General features: G+C 49.5%; 1 protein-coding gene across 1 annotated transcript; it reads right to left on the bottom strand.

The window, feature by feature from the left end:
- Positions 1-2240: 2240 nt before the first annotated feature.
- Positions 2241-18364, bottom strand: LOC123766043 (fibrous sheath CABYR-binding protein-like). Its single transcript, XM_045754888.2, has 3 exons — positions 18080-18364; positions 5145-5271; positions 2241-3049 (listed from the first exon to the last, which is right to left on the bottom strand). Exons 1-3 carry the CDS (start codon positions 18362-18364, stop codon positions 2241-2243), a joined length of 1221 nt encoding a protein of 406 aa, XP_045610844.2.
- Positions 18365-18604: the final 240 nt, after the last annotated feature.

Genomic DNA, 18604 nt, shown 5'->3' with positions numbered 1-18604 from the left:
AAGACACGATAAGGGGTTAAGATGGCGTCAAAATTCCTGAAAGGTTTTGCTGTAATTGACTCCGGTCTTTTGACCCCGCCTTGTTAGGAGTGGGTGGGAAATATTTCTTGATCTGTTGGAAAGTATACTTGAGAATATGCCATGATATAATAAGGGCCGTTTGGTCTTTATTCAGGTTATCTGCTGGAAGAGATAAGACTAGACCCGTGAAGAGGTTTAGATCCTCTTAGGATAGATGAAGTCACAGGGAAGCTGAAGGATCTCGTCTTATTCTGATCTCGAGCTCAAGGACGTCTCTGGTGCATAGTTGATAACGTGGTCTTCGTCCAGGGGGTGGGGGGAGGGGGGGTCATCGTCCAGGGGGTGGGGGGAGGGGGGGTCATCGTCCAGGGGGTGGGGGGAGGGGGGGTCATCGTCCAGGGGGTGGGGGGAGGGGGGGTCATCGTGCTACACTCCTCACAAGACGCTGCAACACTCCTCACAAGACGCTGCAACACTCCTCACAAGACGCTGCAACACTCCTCACAAGACGCTGCAACACTCCTCACAAGACGCTGCAACACTCCTCACAAGACGCTGCAACACTCCTCACAAGACGCTGCAACACTCCTCACAAGACGCTGCAACACTCCTCACAAGACGCTGCAACACTCCTCACAAGACGCTGCAACACTCCTCACAAGACGCTGCAACACTCCTCACAAGACGCTGCAACACTCCTCACAAGACGCTGCAACACTCCTCACAAGACGCTGCAACACTCCTCACAAGACACTGCAACACTCCTCACAAGACGCTGCAACACTCCTCACAAGACACTGCAACACTCCTCACAAGACGCTGCAACACTCCTCACAAGACACTGCAACACGTGACAATGGTTAGCGCTTGTTAATCGCGGCTTAGCTGAAGACTTGGTCTTGGGCTTAGCCACTCGGCTTCATGGTCACGCCGCTCCAACTCTCGGCGTCGTTCACCACTATTCTCCTCTCCCCTTTCCATCCTGCTCTTCCCCCCTCCCATATTTCTCTTTTCCGCTCCCGATTCTTGATGCGCGTCTCCTTAAGTACCCCTCCCACTTCTAATCTTTCTCCAGTCATCCCTGTTTTTTCCCTTCTTTGTTATTGTGTCTCACTGTCCTCCTCCCTCAACCTTCTTTCCCTTCTACATCATTCTCCGTCTCGTTATCCTCCATCATTTTGTATGTGGTGATCATGTTTACCTTAACTCTCGTCTCTCAGCGACGTAATGGTTCAGTTCCCGTAGTCTCTCCTCGAAGCTCATACCCCTCAGCTCCGGTACTAGTCTGGTGGCATACCTTTCTCCAATTTAGCCTTGTGCTTCACTAGAGAGTATGCGGCTCCACAGCGTGGAGCCGCATACTCCAGGATTGGTCTGACATATGTAGTATACAGGGTTCTGAATGAGAGGTGTCGCTCTCTTCCCCCCTGATGTGTGCGTGCTATATGTACTTACGTACACAGTGAACAACACTTTTAAGCTGGAAATACACACGTTCCAAACGTTGGCACGTGTGGAAAATAAATGAAAGAATCATCGCAGCTTAATATTCAAGTTTAGAGAAAGGCTGAACTGGTTGACATTTGTGGCTTGTGGCCGACACCTCTGGGCGCTAGGAGCCACTGGGGGGCGCTAGGAGCCACTGGGGGGCGCTAGGAGCCACTGGGGGGCGCTAGGAGCCACTGGGGGCGCTAGGAGTCACTGGGGGGCGCTAGGAGCCACTGGGGGGCGCTAGGAGCCACTGGGGGGCGATAGGAGCCACTGGGGGGCGCTAGGAGCCACTGGGGGGCGCTAGGAGCCACTGGGGGGGCGCTAGGAGCCACTGGGGGGCGCTAGGAGCCACTGGGGGGGCGCTAGGAGCCACTGGGGGGCGCTAGGAGCCACTGGGGGGCGCTAGGAGCCACTGGGGGGCGCTAGGAGCCTCTTGGGCGCCAGGAGCCTCTGGGCGCCAGGAGCCTCTGGGCGCCAGGAGCCTCTTGGGCGCCAGGAGCCTCTGGGCGCCAGGAGCCTCTGGGCGCCAGGAGCCTCTGGGCGCCAGGAGCCTCTGGGCGCCAGGAGCCTCTGGGCGCCAGGAGCCTCTGGGCGCCAGGAGCCTCTTGGGCGCCAGGAGTCCCTTGGGCGCCAGGAGCCTCTTGGGCGCCAGGAGCCTCTTGGGCGCCAGGAGCCTCTTGGGCGCCATGAGCCTCTTGGGCGCCAGGAGCCTCTTGGGCGCCAGGAGACTATTGGGCGCTAGGAGCCTCTTGGGCGCTAGGAGCCTCTTGGGCGCCAGGAGCCTCTTGGGCGCTAGGAGCCTCTTGGGCGCTAGGAGCCTCTTGGGCGCTAGGAGCCTCTTGGGCGCTAGGAGCCTCTTGGGCGCCAGGAGCCTCTTGGGCGCCAGGAGCCTCTTGGGCGCTAGGAGCCTCTTGGGCGCTAGGAGCCTCTTGGGCGCCAGGAGCCTCTTGGGCGCTAGGAGCCTCTTGGGCGCTAGGAGCCTCTTGGGCGCCAGGAGCCTCTTGGGCGCTAGGAGCCTCTTGGGCGCCAGGAGCCTCTTGGGCGCCAGGAGCCTCTTGGGCGCTAGGAGCCTCTTGGGCGCTAGGAGCCTCTTGGGCGCCAGGAGCCTCTTGGGCGCTAGGAGCCTCTTGGGCGCTAGGAGCCTCTTGGGCGCCATGAGCCTCTTGGGCGCCAGGAGCCTCTTGGGCGCTAGGAGCCTCTTGGGCGCTAGGAGCCTCTTGGGCGCCAGGAGCCTCTTGGGCGGTAGGAGCCTCTTGGGCGCCAGGAGCCTCTTGGGCGCTAGGAGCCTCTTGGGCGCTAGGAGCCTCTTGGGCGCCAGGAGCCTCTTGGGCGCCAGGAGCCTTTTGGGCGCTAGGAGCCTCTTGGGCGCCAGGAGCCTCTTGGGCGCTAGGAGCCTCTTGGGCGCCAGGAGCCTCTTGGGCGCTAGGAGCCTCTTGGGCGCCAGGAGCCTCTTGGGCGCTAGGAGCCTCTTGGGCACCAGGAGCCTCTTGGGCGCTAGGAGCCTCTTGGGCGCTAGGAGCCTCTTGGGCGCTAGGAGCTGGCGAATAAAAACAATTTGGCGGATGTGGCGGATGGCATGTGTGTACAATTACACACATGCCATCTGGAAGACGGCTATAGCAGATATGGCTTTATTTATTCAAATTCTATATATGCAAACTGTATTAAATAGACGAGAGGAAGGCAGGCAGACATAGACACTTAGACTTAAGACACTCCATCACCCTGATGTCTTGGCAGGCGCGAGTATATGGTTTTATGGCTTAAAAGCACAGTGGCAAGATACATGGCTAACCATTATTAGATTACGCGGAAACTAAGCTAGGACGAGAGAGAGAGAGAGAGAGAGAGAGAGAGAGAGAGAGAGAGAGAGAGAGAGAGAGAGAGAGAGAGAGAGAGAGAGAGAGAGAGGGGAGAGAGAGAGAGGGAGAGAGAGAGAGGGAGAGAGAGAGAGGGAGAGAGAGAGAGGGAGAGAGAGAGAGGGAGAGAGAGAGGGAGAGGAGAGGGAGAGGAGAGGAGAGGAGAGGAGAGAGAGGAGAGAGAGAGAGAGAGAGAGAGAGAGAGAGGGAGGGAGAGGAGAGGAGAGGAGAGGAGAGGAGAGGGGAGAGAGAGACTAACTAGAGCTAGACCCACCGTGGGGGTCCCCTTGAGCACTGGCAGCTTCTGAATGACCCTCGTCCCTGACCCCTCGTCCCTGACCCCTCGTCCCTGGCAGAGAGAGGAGATGGGGGGAGGTGAGAGTAGGGCAGGGAAGAGGGGTTAAAATAGGGCGGAGGTGGTGGGAGAAGAGGCTGATGGGAGAAAATGAATGGGGCGACAGGGGGAGTGTAGGTAGGAAGAGGCAAAGGAGGAGGACGAGAGAAAATTTAGTTCGTATGGTAGTAGATACATTGATAATTCTTCCTCCTCCTCCTCCTCCTGAGAAGGAGAGAGGAAGAGGAGCAGGATTGGGGAGGGAAGATAGCTAAAGGAAAGTGGATAGAAAAGGAGAGAACAAAGAAAGAGAGGATGGGGGTAGGATAGAGCGCGCAAAGGATAATTAGAGTTGTAAATGGTTTGACATTTTCACCTGTTGCAAGCAGAAGACGGATCCAAGTGCAAGGGAGAAGAAAGAAGAAAGTAGACAGACAGACAAACAGACAGACAGACAGACAGAGAAAGAAAGAAAAAGAGAGAGAGACGCAGAGACGCACGCACGCACGCACGCACGCACGCACGCACACACACACACACACACACACACACACACACACACACACACACACACACAGACACAGACACACACACACACACACACACACACACAGATAGACTGTGTCTGACAGAGAGAGACATACATACATACATACATACATACATACATACATACATACATACATACATACATACATGCACAGAGTATGTGGATGTATGTGTGTCATGTCAAGAGGTGGTCAAGAAATAACTGTGCAAGTGGTACAACAGTTAACTAGTTAGAGGAGCGAGGAGGGAGAGAAGAGGGAGAGAAGAGGGAGAGAAGAGGGAGAGAAGAGGGAGCGAAGAGGGAGCGAAGAGGGAGCGAAGAGGGAGCGAAGAGGGAGAGAAGAGGGAAGATGAACGTGGAGGAGGAAGACATAAAAATAAAAAAAAGGGGGAATAGAAAGAGACGAAGGAAGAGACGAAGGAAAAACGAAAGCATTTTGGAATAAACTGTTGCGGATATTTCTGTAACTTCAACTAAATACGAAAAAAAATTGAGCAATAAACCTAAACAAAAAAAATGAAGACGAGAAAGGAGCAAGGAAGAAAGAGGGGGGATCAACAAAGTGGAAAGGGGGGGGGGCAGGTGGAGGAGGAGGGAAAGAAACAAAGTTGCAAATGGTGAGTCACTTGAGTAAGAGTCAGACTGGTGCTCGGGGCCAAGACACCGGTAATGGCTCTTAACCTAGCGAGGAGAGGGCGTGACCTGGCTCCCCTCCCCCCCCCCCCCCACCTCACCTTCAACACACACACACACACACACACACACACACACACACACACACACGCGTGTGTGTGCCATCTTCCTTGAGGGGGGGAGGCCGAGGGTCGTATTGTGTGAAGGGTCAATCCTCCAAATATGGCACCGGACAACTCAACCCAATTTGCAATACCCTTGTTGTTGCTGATCCTCAAACTACTACTACTCGTACTACTACTACTACTACTACTACTACTACTACTACTACTACTACTACTACTACTCGCACTACTCTTCTTGGGGCCAGGCGTGTGGGAATACTAAGATAATGAATGGTTCAGTTATTCTTTACACACACTCATACACACTCACACAGAGCCCAATAGGCTCAGGAATCTGTACACCTGTTGATTGACGGTTGAGAGGCGGGACCAAAGAGCCAGAGCTCAACCCCTGCAAACACAACTAGGTGAGTACAACTAGGTGAGTACAGCAGAGAAAGATATCAGAGTGCCAGGAATGAATATGTCAGGATGAGAAAAGAGGCAGAAAGACAATACGAAAATGACATCGCAAGCAAGGCAAAGACTCAACCTAAATTGCTGCACAGCCACATCAGGAGAAAAACAACAGTAAAGGAACAGGTAATGAATATAAGGATAGGGGGGCAGAAGGATTCACTACAAACGACAAGGAAGTGTGTGAGAAACTGAATAAGAAATTTTATAAGGTCTTCACCTTAGAGCAAGGAGAGATTCCAGAGATAAGAGAGGGAATAGCTAACCAGGAACCACTGGAAGAGTTTGAGATTACCAGTGGGGAAGTAAAGAAGTGTTTACTAGAGTTGGCTGTGACAAAGGCTATAGGCCCAGATGGAATCTCCCCTTGGATACTAAAGGAAGGAGCAGAAGAACTGTGCCTGCCATTCTCCATAGTGTATAACAAATCACTGGCAACAGGGAAACTGCCAGAAATTTGGAAGGCAGCTAATGTAGTCCCGATATACAAAAAAGGGGATAGACAGGAGGCACTGAACTACAGGCCAGTGTCCGTAAGCTGCATACCATGCAAGCTGATGGAGAAGATTGTGCGAAGAAAGCTAGTGGAACATCTGGAGCGAAAGAACTTTGTAACAGCATCAACATGGGTTCAGGGATGGCAAGTCCTGCCTCACAGGGCTAATTGAATTCTACGACCAGGCAACAAAGAGAGGGGTGGGCAGGCTGCATATTTTTGGATTGTCAGAAAGCCTTTGATACAGTACCACACAAGAGGCTAGTGAAAAAGCTGGAGATGCAGGCTGGAGTGAAAGGGAAGGTACTCCATTGGATAAGGGAGTACCTAAGCAACAGAAGACAACGAGTCACTGTGAGGGGTGAGGTCTCGGATTGGCGTGATGTCACTAGTGGAGTCCCGCAGGGGTCAGTCCTTGGACCAATTCTGTTTCTGATGTATGTAAATGATCTCCCAGAGGGTATAGAATTGTTTCTCTCAATGTTTGCCGATGATGGAAAAATTTTGAGGAGGATTGAAACTGAGGATGATAGTAGGAGGCTACAAGATGACCTAGACAGACTGAATGAATGGTCCAACAAATGGCTGCTAAAGTTTAACCCGAGTAAATGCAAAGTAATGAAACTAGGCGGTGGAAACATGAGGCCAGATACAGAATAGATGAAGTACTTAATGAAACGGAAAGAGAGAAAGATCTAGGAATTGATATCACACCAAACCTGTCTCCTGAAGCCCATATAAAAAGAATTACGTCTGATGCGAGGCATATGCGAGGCTGGCTAACATCAGAACAGCTTTCAGGAACCTCTGTAAGGAATCGTTCAGAATCTTGTAATCTTGTGTACCATATACGTACGACCAATCCTGGAGTATGTGGCCCCAGCATGGAGCCCGAACCTTGTCAAGCACAAGACGAAGCTGGAAAAAGTTCAGAGGTATGCCACTAGACTAGTCCCAGAACTAAGAGGCATGAGTTACGAGGAAAGGCTGCGGGAAATGCACCTTACGACACTGGAAGACAGAACAGTGAGGGAAGACATGATCACTTCCTACAAAATTTTCAGGGGAATTGACAGGATAGACAAGGATAAACTATTCAACACTGGTGGTACGCGAACAAAGGGACACAGGTGGAAACTGAGTACCCACATGAGCCACAGGGACGTTAGAAGGCACTTTTTAATTGTTAGAGTAGTTAACAGGTGGAATGCATTAGGCAGTGATGTGGTGGAGGCTGACTCCATACACAGTTTCAAATGTAGATATGATAGAGCCCAGTAGGCTCAGGAATCTGTACACCAGTTGATTGACAGTTGAGAGGCGGGGCCAAAGAGCCAGAGCTCAACCCCCGCAAGCGCAAATAGGTGAGTATACACACACACACACACACACACACACACACACACACACACAACATAAGGTACATAAGCTGGAGAGACAGGCAGGTGTAGCTGGTAAGGTGCTCCAGTGGATAAGGGAGTATCTAAGCAATAGGAAGCAGAGAGTTACGGTGAGGGGTGAGACCTCCGATTGGCGTGAAGTCACCAGTGGAGTCCCACAGGGCTCTGTACTCGGTCCTATCTTGTTTCTGATATATGTAAATGATCTCCCGGAGGGTATCGATTCATTTCTCTCAATGTTTGCGGACGATGCTAAAATTATGAGAAGGATTAAAACAGAAGAGGACTGTTTGAGGCTTCAAGAAGACCTAGACAAGCTGAAGGAATGGTCGAACAAATGGTTGTTAGAGTTTAACCCAACCAAATGTAATGTAATGAAGATAGGTGTAGGGAGCAGGAGGCCAGATACAAGGTATCATCTGGGAGAGGAAATTCTTCAGGAGTCAGAGAAGGAAAAAGACTTGGGGGTTGATATCACGCCAGACCTGTCTCCTGCAGCACATATCAAGCGGATAACATCAGCGGCATATGCCAGGCTGGCCAACATACGAACGGCATTCAGAAACTTGTGTAAAGAATCATTCAGAACTTTGTATACCACATATGTCAGGCCAATCCTGGAGTATGCAGCCCCAGCATGGAGTCCATATCTAGTCAAGGATAAGACTAAACTGGAAAAGGTTCAAAGGTTTGCCACCAGACTAGTACCCGAGCTGAGAGGTATGAGCTACGAGGAGAGACTACGGGAATTAAACCTCACTTCGCTGGAAGACAGAAGAGTTAGGGGGGACATGATCACCACATTCAAGATTCTGAAGGGGATTGATAGGGTAGATAAAGACAGTCTATTTAACACAAGGGGAACACGCACAAGGGGACACAGGTGGAAACTGAGTGCCCAAATGAGCCACAGAGATATTAGAAAGAACTTTTTTAGTGTCAGAGTGGTTGACAAATGGAATGCATTAGGGGGTGATGTGGTGGAGGCTGACTCCATACACAGTTTCAAGTGTAGATATGACAGAGCCCGATAGGCTCAGGAATCTGTACACCTGTTGATTGACGGTTGAGAGGCGGGACCAAAGAGCCAGAGCTCAACCCCCGCAAACATAACTAGGTGAGTACAACTAGGTGAGTACACACACTCACGCTTGCTCACTCTCTCTCCCCACCCCCTTCCCTCCCTCTCCCTGTGTAACACATGATTATATTAACCCTAGACGATACTGATTAATACTGAGCAACACTTCCTACTGGTTACACTTGGCAACACTTTACTGAGGTCAAACCTTGATGATACAAGTTACTGTAACACTGGTAATTTAGATGCAATGTAATACGAACTGAAATATGGTGTACCATTGGTGGTTGCACTCTGGACCTAGTGGTACCTTCCCTAAGGAAATGCTACACACAAAGAACTTATTAATTAACCACTGCCACCATATGACCCACATGATGGCATACTCATCCTGTATGACCACTCATACGATGAGTGGCGCTGCCCAATCATCTCGCCCCTCGGGGCAAAATTACAAAAAAAAAATGCTGCTAATATTCACTGCCACACAAACCAGACGATCTTGCCTATGGCAATAGGTCTAAATTTATAGATTTAAACACCTATTTCACAAGTTTTTAATATACTACATCATATAGTTACACATGGTTACGAACCTGTAAATGGAACTATCTCTTATTGACAGGCACACAGGACGGGGCTGTCAATAAGAGATCGCAGCTTAAAAAAAAGTGATATGGACAAGTAAATTTAGGATATATTAAGAGGATATATGTTTAAGTGACCAAAATAGTATAGGCTGTCGGTGTCCAGTCAACGGGTATATGCTAAACAAAAAAATATGATTGTCAAAAACCGGTCATGACCAGAGCTCCAAGCAAGCCAGCAAGCAAGCCAGCAAGCAAGCCAGCAAGCAAGCCAGCAAGCAAGCCAGCAAGCAAGCCAGCAAGCAAGCCAGCAAGCAAGCAGGAACAGTCGCACATGAAGACGATTAGGGACAAGCTTGTGATGAAATACCCACACACCCCATTAACCGGAAAAAGGGTGAGGTAGGGTAAGGGTGGGAGGGAAATATATTGTAGGGTAAGGGAGCATAGTTCTGGAATGTTCGCTGGGAGGTGAAGGTAAGGTATGTTGAAATGGGGAGAGAAAGGGGAAGTTTGTGAGGTCAAATAAATGGTTGATACGGATGGAAGAGGATAATGTTTGCGGAAGGGTGATGGACTGGGGGGAGAGGATAGAGATGTTTTTCATCATGGGGCATGTAAGATCATCCTAATTATCATACTTTAATACTAATCAGTGAGTATTATTAAGAATCACCTCACTGAGGTGATTCTTTTGTTGTGAGTTGTGAAATAAGATGGTGTTAGTGTGTCAGGTGCACTTCAGGGAAAGAGGGAAGGTAGAGAGAGGGAGATGGAGAGATAGAAGGGAAGAGAGGGAGATGGAGAGATAGAAGGGAAGAGAGGAGAGATGTAAAGAGGTAAAGAGGAAGTTGAAGTGATTTGTGAACTAGCGCGTTAGAATGAGTACATGAGTAAAGGCATGATACGCCAGCTAAGAGATGCCATTAACCATACCATGGTTTACCACTTTACAAACAATTAAGGTCATTACAGTACCCCCCCCCCTTTCCAGTTACCGACTGTTGCTCTGCCGTCTACAATCGCCACACCGTCAACCCGTCAACACAACATGGAACACATCCAACATTGAGCGCAGCAGCTGTCTAGATAATTCGCCAAGTCACAAACTTGCCACCACAAAGCCAAAATAAAACTAATATTATTATTATTTTTTTTTTTTTTGTTAGATGTAACTGGTTGATATTGGTGTACATTACCATCAACAAACACTGCTTGAGGAGGGAGATTGAATGATCCTTTGAGCCAATCACACCAGCACAGGCTTAAGCATGGGGTCGTCTCGGGCGGTGACTGGCTCCCTCGCCGCCCCCACCACCGCTATGAATACGACCTTGCGACATTTGAGCCTTACAATAGTTGATTTGGGGCAACTGTGGAGGTGACCCCTGGGGCCACGACGGCTGTTTCTTGCCACGGCGGGAGCTGCCTGCTTGGACACGAGGCCAAGATGACGAGAGGGGGAGGGGACGGGGGGGGAGTGAGAGAGAGAGAAGCAGAGACAGACAGAGAGAGAGAGAGAGAGAGAGAGAGAGAGAGAGAGAGAGAGAGAGAGAGAGAGAGAGAGAGAGAGAGAGAGAGAGGGAGGGAGAGAGGGGAGAGAGAGAGAGGTGGAAATAGTCAATTTAACAAATATTTAACATTTCAAATATGTAAGTATAACAATGTGTTTTGTCTTTTCGAAGGTCAGATGCTTAGGGCTAGCGTTACTCAAAGTTGTAGGGAAAATGGTCTGGGGTTCGTGACAGACATAGACTGGTCAAGGTAAGCATAAGTTAAATGATTTAAGAAATATTAATTTTTCGCGCCGCCTGTCCGATTCTTACGAATTCAATTCTTGTGAAATACGAAGTATTGGTGGAGACGTCAGGTAAAAGACTTTTTTCTAATAATCTAAATAATTTTTCTCATAATTTTTTATCTGAATAATCAGAGAAATTTATTTCCTTAAAAACACACACACACTACTTTCATTACTCCTTAATATTATATTTTATGAAAGGAAAGAGGGGGGTTAAGCAGATGCGGGGTTTTAGGAGGGGGAGGCAGGGGGGTTACATAGGGGGAAGGAGGATGAGGGTCAGGGTGAGTGGAGGAGCGGGAGAGGCGAGTATAGGGAGGACGAGGGGAGGGTACATGGGCAGTGCCAGGGGGAAGGAGGATGAGGGTAAGGGTGAGTGGAGGAGCGGGAGAGGCGAGTATAGGGAGGACGAGGGGAGGGTACATGGGCAGTGCCAGGGACCACCCCAAGAGGGTACATGGGCAGTGCCAGGGACCACCCCAAGAGGGTACATGGGCAGTGCCAGGGACCACCCCAAGAGGGTACATAGGCAGTGCCAGGGACCACCCCAAGAGGGTACATGGGCAGTGCCAGGGACCACCCCAAGAGGGTACATGGGCAGTGCCAGGGACCACCCCAAGAGGGTACATGGGCAGTGCCAGGGACCACCCCAAGAGGGTACATGGGCAGTGCCAGGGACCACCCCAAGTGTATCTATACATCAGAATATCTTTTTGTTTATTCGAAGTTGGAGGTGAGATGCTTGGGGGCTATCGGAGATAGATGGAGATAGATACTCATCAATCCTCGCTCCCTAATTCCTTTATGGGGGTACAAGCACAACAGGGTTGGGTCAGGATTACCACAGTTCAAGAGAGACCTGCACGTCTTGGTTACATGCAGTCTCCGTGGTGTTAGTGGTAAGACACTCGCCTGGCGTTCCGCGAGCGCTATGTCATGGGTTCGTATCCTGGCCGGGGAGGATTTACTGGGCGCAATTCCTTAACTGTAGCCTCTGTTTAACGCAACAGTAAAATGTGTACTTGGTTGTAAAAACGATTCTTCGCGGCAGGGGATCGTATTCCAGGGACTTGCCCGAAACGCTACGCGTACTAGTGGCTGTACAAGAATGTAACAACTCTTGTATATATCTCAAAAAAAAAAAAAATACTGATCCCATGACAATTCTGCCACTGGCTACCTGCTGGCTGAATAATTGCAAAACATTATGCACTGATCTCGGGAAAGTTAAAAGGGGGGTAGAAATAGCCTAAGCTACTCTATCCCTTTGAGATGTATTTATTGCTTATCTCAATAAACATACTTGAACTTGAACCACAAATGCATCACCTTCCCACTGGCTCATAGGTCTTGCACCGATCAATACATAATGACTGGTGATATATACTAATACATGTACCAGATGCATCTTAAAGGGTGACAGTGAGGCCGACTCCGACTAGCTTATGACACTCCCATACCCCCCATGTATCATCTTGAAAAATTTGATAAGCCTAGCTCCAAATGTCTGGCCTCCATCCTTGGAAAGACAAGTGAACATTCTCCTGTATGGATTACAGGAGGATTACAGGATTCTCCTGTATGGATTACAGGAGGATTACAGGATTCTCCTGTATGGATTACAGGAGGATTACAGGATTCTCCTGTATGGCTTGGGAGTGTTACCCGGCTGTTCCTTCGTGTCTATCTCCTCACCTCTTTCTCTTCCAGTGTCCCACTCCCATTTTCATTTCTCTCCCAATGTCCCCTGATCCACCAACATCCCCCCTTATCCCTATCCTTCCCCTTTCAACCCTCTCCCCCTCTCCAGTCCATCTAGACGGTAGAGCGACGGTCTCGCTTCATGCAGGTCAATCCCCGACCGTTCAAGTGGTTGGGCACCATTCCTTCCCTCCGTCCCATCCCAAATTCTTATCCTGACTCTTTCCAAGGGCTATATAGTCTAATGGCTTGGCGCTTTCTCCTGATAGTTCCCTTCCACCTTTCCCCTGTCTCATATAAATTATTATATAATTTTTTTTTTTTTTTATTAACATATTAGGTACATCTGCATTAGTGCAGCTACCCTAGACTATATGAAGTGGAGTACAGTGTGTCAAAAAAGCTAACTAGGTGATGCTATAAAATCCCCATCACACAGGATGGTTAGTCATACAGAGGCATGTGATTAGCGGTCTGCACTGGCAGACTCCGGATGCATTTTGAGGATATCAACAACACAAGATTGAATAAGGTAGCAGTGGTAATACAAGTCCCCATCTCGCAGGATGGTTAGTCATACAGAGATATAATGATCTGAAATTATTAAACGAGTCTACGGATAACACGATCAATATTTCAAACTTCATGAAAATCGCCCGGTTGGGGGAGGGTGTAATGGGGTAGGGGGGGTGTCATGGGGTAGGGGGGGGGGTTGTCATGGGGTAGGGGGGGGGGGTTGTCATGGGGTAGGGGAGGGGTGTCACGGTGTATTCAGGTACCGACATGTCTTAATATGGCTGACCTACAAGAGGAGAGGCTCGCAGCTCAACCCGTTCTCGCACTTTCATACAGTCATTATTGACTTATTAAATAAGTGCATATGTGACATACTAATTTATTGTGAATATTTTAGTTGACCTTGAAAAGCTTCATAGAAAACACCGACCTTACCTAACCTTCTTAGTATGTTAGATAAGCATCTTATTGCTTCGTAATTCACCACCTTCTAGTCCAAGTGCTTCAAAGCAATGCCTAAAATAATATTTTTTTTCTTTTGTCTTCATTTAGGTGTTCTAGGCCTACTTTGGTTAGTAGATGCGTTGGGCGTGTTAAATTAGTTACAGCGGTGAGGGTTACCACTGTGACTACACTAGGTGATTGGTTGTGGCAATGGCCGGGTTTCCAAATGGGGGTTTTAGTTTGGGATGGTAAAGGATGGCTTCGCTTCCTGCAGGTTGGCGTTCGATACCCGAAGTGACTGGGCTGGTGGGGGACTGTTGCTACCCTCCGACGTTCTGCCCCAGCTCGCGCTCGTATCCTTTCCCAGTGCTGGGTCGTCGTCGTCGACCAGCCGGTCAGGTCCCAGCCGGTCAGGTCCCAGCTGGCCAGGGAGGGATCCCGGCCAGGTCCCAGCCGGTCAGGTTCCAGCTGGCCAGGTCCCAGCTGGCCAGGGAGGGATCCCGGCCAGGTCCCAGCCGGTCAGGCCCCAGCTGGCCAGGTCCCAGCTGGCCAGGTCCCAGCTGGCCAGGTCCCAGCTGGCCAGGGAGGGATCCCGGCCAGGTCCCAGCTGGCCAGGTCCCAGCTGGCCAGGGAGGGATCCCAGCCAGGTCCCAGCCGGCCAGGTCCCAGCCGGCCAGGCCCCAGCCGGCCAGGCCCCAGCTGGCCAGGTCCCAGCTGGCCAGGGAGGGATCCCGGCCAGGTCCCAGCTGGCCAGGTCCCAGCCGGCCAGGTCCCAGCCGGCCAGGTCCCAGCTGGCCAGGTCCCAGCTGGCCAGGGAGGGATCCCGGCCAGGTCCCAGCCGGCCAGGTCCCAGCCGGCCAGGTCCCAGCCGGCCAGGCCCCAGCCGGCCAGGTCCCAGCTGGCCAGGTCCCAGCTGGCCAGGGAGGGATCCCGGCCAGGTCCCAGCTGGCCAGGTCCCAGCCGGCCAGGTCCCAGCCGGCCAGGTCCCAGCCGGCCAAGTCCCAGCTGGCCAGGGAGGGATCCCGGCCAGGTCCCAGCCGGCCAGGTCCCAGCCGGCCAGGTCCCAGCCGGCCAAGTCCCAGCTGGCCAGGGAGGGATCCCGGCCAGGTCCCAGCCGGCCAGGTCCCAGCCGGCCAGGTCCCAGCCGGCCAGGCCCCAGCAGGCCAGGCCCCAGCCGGCCAGGTCCCAGCCGGCCAGGCCCCAGCCGGCCAGGTCCCAGCCGGCCAGGTCCCAGCCGGCCAGGTCCCAGCCGGCCAGGGATTTTCTTCATTAATGTCATCTAGAGCAGCAGGAGCTGCCAGATGTCACTAGAGCCATGAACATATTTTTATATCAATGATTTCCTATTAATTATTACCATTAATTATTCATTAATAATTAAGATAAATTTTATACTACTTTTAGCTTTCCTATTACAGATAATCTATCCATATACGAGTACTGGAAATCAATTATAATTTTAAAAAGTCACCGAGGGAAGAATTGTATATTTTTACCTGGCTGTTTTTATTATTATTATTATTATTATTATTATTATTATTATTATTATTATTATTATCTACCACAGACGTGGCCACACATTTACAATGCTAACCAGCATATATACATTTTCTTCTGTCCTCCATGGACAGGGTTAGAGATGTGTTAAACATAGTAGTTCAGGGTTTATTGAACAATCAACCACAGAAGGTTATTGTAGTCCTATTAAAATGCTAATATAACCTACATACATAAATACACATATTTACGTCTGTTCTACATAAACGGTGTTCGAGCTGTCTTTTTTACATTGCGTCGTTAATGTGCGTTTACAAAGGAGAAATGCAATTCTGACTAGCTTACACATACCCTGTATTCAAAAACACACACACATATACATATATACACACTTGTACCTACACATATGTACCTATATACATACAACTATGTCTCTCCTACTTTGACAGGGTAAGATAACTTCTATAGAAACTAGTTTGATATTAAACACTTAACCACTGAAGGTCATTAAGATGATTTTACAAGCTCAATTTATAGATGCATACATTGTGGCTGTGGTAGAAGCCTGTACTTCACCTAGTTGTGCTTGCGGGGGTTCAGCTCTGCTCATTCGGCCCTCCTCTCAACTGTCAATCAATCAACTATTACTAACTAATTTACCCCCCCCCCCACATACACACACCCAGGAAGCAGCCCGTAATACCTGTTTAACTCCCAGGAACCTATTTATTGCCAGGTAACAGGGGCATCAGGGTGAAAGAAGCTCTGCCCATTTTGTTTCTGTCATCACAGGGAATCGAACCCGGACTCTAGGATTACGAGTTCAGAGCGCTGTCCATTCGGCTATCAGGCCCACATCTATGTGTACTCACCTAATAGTGATTGCAGGGGTTGAGCTTTGGCTCTTTGGTTCCGCCTCTCAACCGTCAATCAACTGGTGTACAGATTTCTGAGCCTACTGGGCTCTATCATATCTACATTAGAAACTGTGTATGGAGTCAGCCTCCACCACATCACTTCCTAGTGCATTCCATCTGTTAACTACTCTAGACATTGAAAAAATTCTTTCTAATGTCTCTGTGGCTCATCTGGATACTAAGTTTCCACCTGTGTCCCCTTGTTCGTGTTCCACCCGTGCTAGAGAGTTTGTCTTTGTCCACCCTGTCAATTCCCCTGAAAATTTTGTAGGTGGTTATCATGTCTCCCTTTACTCTTCTGGTTTCCAGAGCGTGAGGTTCAGCTCCTTTAGCCTTTCCTCGTAGCTCATACCTCTCAGTTCCTGGACGAGTCTGGTGGCATACCGCTGAATCTTCTCTAACTTTATCTTGTGTTTAACTAAGTATGGACTCCAGACTGGAGCTGCATATTCCTGGATTGGTCTGACATAAGTGGTATATTGGGTCCTGAACGATTCCTTACACAAGATTCTAAAGGGAGTTCTTATGTTGGCCAATCTAGCATATGCCGCTGATGATATCCTTTTGATGTGGGCCTCTGGGGACAGGTTCGGTGTGATATCAACCCCCAGATCTTTCTCTCTATTTGACTCTTGCAGGATTTCACCTCCCAGATGGTACCTCTAAACTGCTACAACCAGGTAGCATTCCACTATCATTGATATAGACAATTGGCTTCACCAACTGTCCATGTCAAGTGGCTACTCAACTCGTGGCTTACCACTTACTACTTAATGGGGCTGATATCCTGTCACAACAATACTGTATCCTCAGCCCTAAAAGTAAAACCGAAGAAAAAAAAAAAACTCAGCTTAGGGCTAAAACATCAGAAACATCTACATAAGTATCCCCCAACAAAAGAAGAAATCAATCTGTCACCTTACACTGCATCTTACATGCCAATAAGCATCCAAGTACTCCCCTTATACAATTGTGTGTGTCCACCATGAACCTCTGTTCTGCTCCTAGAGACTCACCGCTAATACATATCTCTAGGTCCTCAAAATATCAGGAAAGGCACTTCTGCAGTTCTCCCAATCTGCTGCACAACGAAGTCCTAATCCGACATCAGTGGCGCTTCACCACTGATTCCACAGAGACACGTGTGGCTCCTGTACACTGCTTGAAATCAACTCCTGAATATGGAGTTCTGCTCTATCTTGAGATGATTTCGGGGCTTTAGTGTCCCCGCGGCCCGGTCCCCGACCAGGCCTCCACCCCCAGGAAGCAGCCCGTGACAGCTGGCTAACACCCAGGTACCTATTTTACTGCTAGGTAACAGGGGCATAGGGTGAAAGAAACTCTGCCCATTGTTTCTCGCCGGCGCCCGGGATCGAACCCGGGACCACAGGATCACAAGTCCAGTATGCTGTCCAACCTGCCGACCGGCTCTACCACAGAGTTCAGCATACACTTCTTCTCCAGCCTCGAAGTTCCTACTTCAACTTCTTCTCCAACCTCGAAGTTTCTCCACCAACCCCTTCCCAAACAAACCGCCGAAATCTCTGACGTGAGGACACTCACTCATTGGAGCTCAAACATGGCGCTCACATAGGCCGCCCACAAAAATGCTCCAGGACTGCCTCACAAGGCTTCCTCCAGTCCACGACTTGAGTTCACAACGTCGCCCGGCAGGCTCCACAACAGAAACGCCTACTTACTTTCTACCTCCTGAAGGCACAACAATTAGTTTCACCAAGGCACGACCAACACTCACTTGCAGGTCACCTCTAATATACCAAAATCACAGAGAAATGGTGTATGTCCCCAACAGCCTCCTCACACTTGTAGACAAGTAGTCTTCACTTCACCACTAACACAGGGAACTATATTCTTCCTTATTTCGGGAGAATCAACGAAGTACAACCACCTCTGACGACAGTTGCGACTCCAGTGAGGTCACGACCTACTGCTAGCGTCACTTCACGTCCCAAAGTATTGACATGTCATTTCACGTCACTTATTACCAACGCCCATCCTCTGCTTGTATCCTGAAATTACTCACTGATGTTTACTCAATATATACATCTTTCCTCTGACCTCTCAATCAGGTTCGGAAGGCAGAATAACTTTCACTGGGGTAGACTCGTTCCACCCAGGCTACATGGGGGTCATAACACCTGTTACACACCATAGAGGGTGGCACACTTAGTGCTTCTGCACCTTCTTTTAGTATCCACGATGAAATTCTGTCAGGCTCAACAGCCTGTGTCACATTCAGCGCCAACAGATTCCTTTTGACCTCATCACTGGTGAGGTCAAATTCCTCCAAGGTTGCTTGGTTTGCCTGCTCCTCATTTAGTGCAGGGGCTTCTTCTCGTTCTTTTGTGAAGACCTCCGGGAATCTCTTGTAGAGTTCCTCACATACTTTCTTGTCATTCTCTGTGTATCTATTCTCCCCTTTTCTCAGTTTCATCACTTGTTCCTTCACTGCTGTTTTCCTCCTGATGTGTCTGTGGAGCAGTTTTGGTTGGGTCTTGGCTTTACTCGTAATGTCATTTTCATACTATGTCTGCTTCTCTCCTCACTCTGAGGTACTCATTTCTTGCCCTCCGGTATCTCTCTCTGCTCTCTGGTGTTCTGTTATTCCTGTAGTTTCTCCATGTTCTTTTACTCAATTGCTTTGCTAACTTACATTCCTGGTTGAATCATGGAT

This window comes from Procambarus clarkii, chromosome 9 (assembly GCF_040958095.1).
Source record: "Procambarus clarkii isolate CNS0578487 chromosome 9, FALCON_Pclarkii_2.0, whole genome shotgun sequence".
In the NCBI taxonomy this organism is placed as follows: Eukaryota; Metazoa; Arthropoda; class Malacostraca; order Decapoda; family Cambaridae; genus Procambarus; species Procambarus clarkii.
The sequence above is the reverse complement of the archived record's forward strand: the minus strand, read 5'-3'. Positions and strand labels throughout refer to the sequence as shown.